We start from the raw sequence: 5,000 nt of genomic DNA, 5'->3' as shown, positions 1-5,000 counted from the left end.
GGTGGGTCTGACGCGGCTCTGAAGTCAAACTCAGGTCCAAGTTCAGGTCCAAGTTCAGGTCCAAGTTCAGGTCCAAGTCCAGGTCCAAGTCCAGGTCCAAGTCCAGGTCCAAGTCCAGGTCTGGTGTTTAGTGTAATCAGGGGTTAAAGCAGGTCTGGGGTCTGGTCCTGGTTCTAGTCTGGTTCTGATTTGGGGTCTGGGGTTCTGTGGTCTGGTCCCGGTCCTGGTCCTGGTCCTGGTTCTGGTCCTGGTCCTGGTTCTGGTTGGACTTGTGTCTTGTAGAGTTCAGTGACGTTGGTTTTAAGTGTTTCCTTTTAAAACTCCCAAACAGCTCTGGAGCAGCTGAAGGTTCCCCTGAAAAACACACAAACACACACACACACACACACACAAGGTCAGAAACACACACACACACACGCAAGGTCAGAAACACACACACACACAAGGTCACAAACAACACACACACACACACACACACAAGGTCAAACACACACACACACACACACACACAAGGTCAGAAACACACACACACACAAGGTCAGACAACACACACACACACACACACACACGCAAGGTCAGAAACACACACACACACAAGGTCAGAAACACACACACACACACACACACACAAGGTCAGAACACACACACACACACACACACAAGGTCAGAACACACACACACACACACACAAGGTCAGAAAACACACACACACACACACACACACAAGGTCAGAAACACACACACACACACACACACACAAGGACACACACACACACACACACACACACACACACACAAGGTCACACACACACACACAAGGTCAGAAACACACACACACACACAACACACAGGTCACACACACACACACACACAACACACACACACACACACACACACAAGGTCAGAAACACACACACACACACACACACACACAGGTCAGTACACACACACACACACACAAGGTCAGAACACACACACACACACAAGGTCAGAAACACACACACACACACACACACACAAGGTCAGACAACACACACACACACACACACACACACACACACAAGGTCAGAAACACACAACACACACACACACACAAGGTCAGAAACACACACACACACACACACACACACACAAGGTCAGAAACACACACACACACACACACAAGGTCAGAAACACACACACACACACACACACACACAAGGTCAGAAACACACACACACACCACACACACACACACACAAGGTCACACACACACACACACACACACACACAGGTCAGAACACACACACACACACACACACAAGGTCAGACACACACACACACACACACACAAAGGTCAGCAAACACACACACACACACACACACACACACACACAAGGTCAGAACACACACACACACACACACAAGGTCAGAAACACACACACACACACACAAGGTCAGAACACACACACACACACACACACAAGGTCAGAAACACACACACACACAAGGTCAGAAACACACACACACACACACACAAGGTCAGAAACACACACACACACACACAAGGTCAGAAACACACACACACACACACACACACACACACAAGGTCCAAACACACACACACACACACACACACACACACACACAAGGTCAGAACACACACACACACACACACACACACAAGGTCAGAAACACACACACACACACACACACAAGGTCAGAAACACACACACACACACACACACAACAGAAACACACACACACACAAGGTCAGAAACACACACACACACACACACACACACACACACACAACACACACACACACACAAGGTCAGAAACACACACACACACACACAAGGTCAGAAACACACACACACACACACACACACAAGGTCAGAAACAACACACACACACACACAAGGTCAGAAACACACACACACACACACAAGGTCAGAAACACACACACACACACACAAGGTCAGAAACACACACACACACACACACACACACACACAAGGTCAGAAACACACACACACACACACACACACACACAAGGTCAGAAACACACACACACACACACACAAGGTCAGACACACACACAGGTCAGAAACACACACACACACACACACACACACAAGGTCAGAAACACACACACACACACACACAAGGTCAGAAACACACACACACACACAAGGTCAGACACACACACACACACACACACACACACAAGGTCAGAACACACACACACACACAAGGTCAGAAACACACACACACACACACACACTCACTTCTGAAAACTACTACAGAAGAGAACAGGACGAAGAGGAGTGTGATGATGAAGATGGAGATGAGGAGGAGGAGGATGAAGATGAGGAGGAGGAGGAAGATGAGGAGGAGGATGAAGATGAGGAAGATGAGGAGGATGAAGAGGAGGAGGATGAAGATGAGGAGGAGAAGAGGAGGATGAAGATGAGGAGGATGAGGAGGATGAGGAGGATGAGAGATGAGGAGGAGGAGGAGGATGAAGATGAGGAAGATGAGGAGGATGAAGATGAGGAGGAGGAGGAAGAGGAGGATGAAGATGAGGAGGAGGAGGAAGAGGAGGATGAAGATGAGGAGGAGGAGGAGATGAGGAGGAGGAGGAGGAGGATGAAGATGAGGAGGAGAGGAGGAGGATGAGAGGAGGAGGAGGGAGATGAGGAGGATGAAGATGAGGAGGAGGATGAGGAGGAGATGAGGAGGAGGATGAAGATGAGGAGGAGGAGAGGATGAAGATGAGGAGAAGATGAAGATGAGGAGGATGAAGATGAGGAGGATGAAGATGAGGAGGAGGAGGAGGATGAAGATGAGGAGGATGAAGATGAGGAGGAGGAGGAGGAGAGGAGGAGGATGAAGATGAGGAAGATGAGGAGGATGAAGATGAGGAGGAGGAGGAAGAGGAGGATGAAGATGAGGAGGATGAAGATGAGGAGGAGGAGGAAGAGGAGGATGAAGATGAGGAGGAGGAGGATGAAGATGAGGAGGAGGAGGAAGAGGAGGAGGAGGAGGAAGAGGAGGATGAAGATGAGGAGGAGGAGGAGGATGAGGAGGATGGAGGAGGAGGAAGATGAGGAGGAGGAGGAGGATGAAGATGAGGAGGAGGAGGAGGATGAAGATGAGGAAGATGAGGAGGAGGAGGATGAGGAGGAGGAGGATGAAGAGGAGGAGGAGGAAGAGGAGGATGAAGATGAGGAGGAGGATGAAGATGAGGAGGAGGATGAAGATGAGGAGAGGATGAAGATGAGGAAGATGAGGAGGATGAAGATGAAGATGAGGAGGATGAAGATGAAGATGAGGAGGAGGAGGATGAAGATGAGGAGGAGGATGAAGATGAGGAGGATGAAGATGAGGAGGAGGATGAGGAGGAGGATGAAGATGAGGAGGAGGATGAAGATGAGGAGGATGAAGATGAGGAGGAGGAGGATGAAGATGAGGATGAGGATGAAGATGAGGAGGAGGATGAAGATGAGGAGGAGGATGAAGATGAGGAGGAGGAGGATGAAGAGGATGAAGAGGAGGAGGAGGAGGAGGATGAGGAGGATGAAGATGAGGATGAGATGAGGAGGAGGATGAAGATGAGGAGGAGGATGAAGATGAGAGATGAGGATGAGGAGGAGGATGAAGGGATGGATGAAGGAGGATGAAGAGGAGGAGGAGGATGAAGAGGAGGAGAGGAGGATGAGGAGGATGAAGATGAGGATGAGGATGAAGATGAGGATGAGGATGAAGATGAGGAGGAGGATGAAGATGAGGAGGAGGAGGATGAAGAGGATGAAGAGGAGGAGGATGAAGAGGAGGAGGAGGATGAGGAGGATGAAGATGAGGATGAGGATGAAGATGAGGAGGAGGATGAAGATGAGGAGGAGGATGAAGATGAGGAGGAGGATGAGGAGGATGAAGATGAGGAGGAGGAGGAGGATGAGGATGAGGAGGATGAAGGAGGATGAAGAGGAGGAGGATGAAGAGGAGGAGGATGAGGAGGAGGATGAGGAGGAGGATGAGGAGGAGAAGATGAGGAGGATGAAGATGAGGAGGAGGATGAGGAGGATGAAGATGAGGAGGAGGAGGAGGAGGAGGAAGATGAGGAGGAGGATGAGGAGGATGAAGATGAGGAGGAGGAGGAGGAGGATGAAGATGAGGAGGAGGATGAGGAGGATGAAGATGAGGAGGATGAAGATGAGGAGGAGGATGAGGAGGATGAAGATGAGGAGGAGGATGAGGAAGGATGAGGAGGATGAAAGATGAGGAGGATGAAGATGAGGAGGATGGAGGATGAGGAGGATGAGGAGGAGGATGAGGATGGATGAGGAGGATGAAGATGAGATGAAGATGAGGAGGATGAAGATGAGGAGGAGGATGAAGATGAGGAGGATGAGGAGATGAAGGAGGAGATGAAGATGATGAGGAGATGAGGAGATGAAGATGAGGAGGATGAGGATGAGAAGAGGATGAGGAGGATGAGGAGATGAAGATGAGGAGAGGATGAGGAGGATGAAGATGAGGAGGATGAGATGAGGAGATGAGGAGGATGAGGAGATGAGGATGAGGAGGATGAAGATGAGGAGGATGAAGATGAGGAGGAGGATGAGGAGGAGGAGGATGAAGATGAGGAGGATGAAGATGAGGAGGATGAAGATGAGGAGGAGGAGTTTGTACCTTGGCGTGTTTCAGCTCCAGTTCTGCCAGTTCCACCAGGTTTTTCCTGAACGCAGCAACTCGACGAGTTTTAAAATCAATCAACTCTGAACAAACAAGAACAAAAAGAACAAATGTGAACAAACAGGAACAAACGAGAACAAAAAGAACAAATGTGAACAAACAGGAACAAAAAGAACAAATGTGAACAAAAAGGAACAAAAAGAACAAATGTGAACAAACAGGAACAAACGAGAACAAAAAGAACAAATGTGAACAAAAAGGAACAAACAGGAACAAAAAGAACAAATGTGAACAAAAAGGAACAAAGAACAAATGTGAAC

At 48.9% G+C, this 5,000-nt stretch overlaps 1 protein-coding gene across 1 annotated transcript in view; it reads right to left on the bottom strand.

Annotated features, from left to right (window-relative positions):
* The window catches only part of snx6 (sorting nexin 6), a 14,830-nt gene that overhangs the window by 298 nt on the left and 9,532 nt on the right, over positions 1-5,000 (bottom strand). The window contains exons 13-14 of the mRNA XM_020923783.2: positions 4,678-4,763; positions 1-354 (exon numbers count right to left, since the gene is read on the bottom strand). The exon at positions 1-354 is cut by the window's left edge and continues 298 nt beyond it. Coding sequence (XP_020779442.2) covers positions 301-354; positions 4,678-4,763 — 140 coding nt within the window. The 3' untranslated portion in view covers positions 1-300. The remainder of the gene's footprint in view (positions 355-4,677; positions 4,764-5,000) is intronic.

The sequence above is a fragment of the Boleophthalmus pectinirostris genome, unplaced genomic scaffold (assembly GCF_026225935.1).
Source record: "Boleophthalmus pectinirostris isolate CB_2022bp ecotype Guang Dong unplaced genomic scaffold, ASM2622593v1 HiC_scaffold_10, whole genome shotgun sequence".
NCBI lineage: Eukaryota > Metazoa > Chordata > Actinopteri > Gobiiformes > Gobiidae > Boleophthalmus > Boleophthalmus pectinirostris.
Note: the sequence above shows the minus strand (reverse complement) of the source record. Positions and strands in the feature narration are given on the sequence as shown.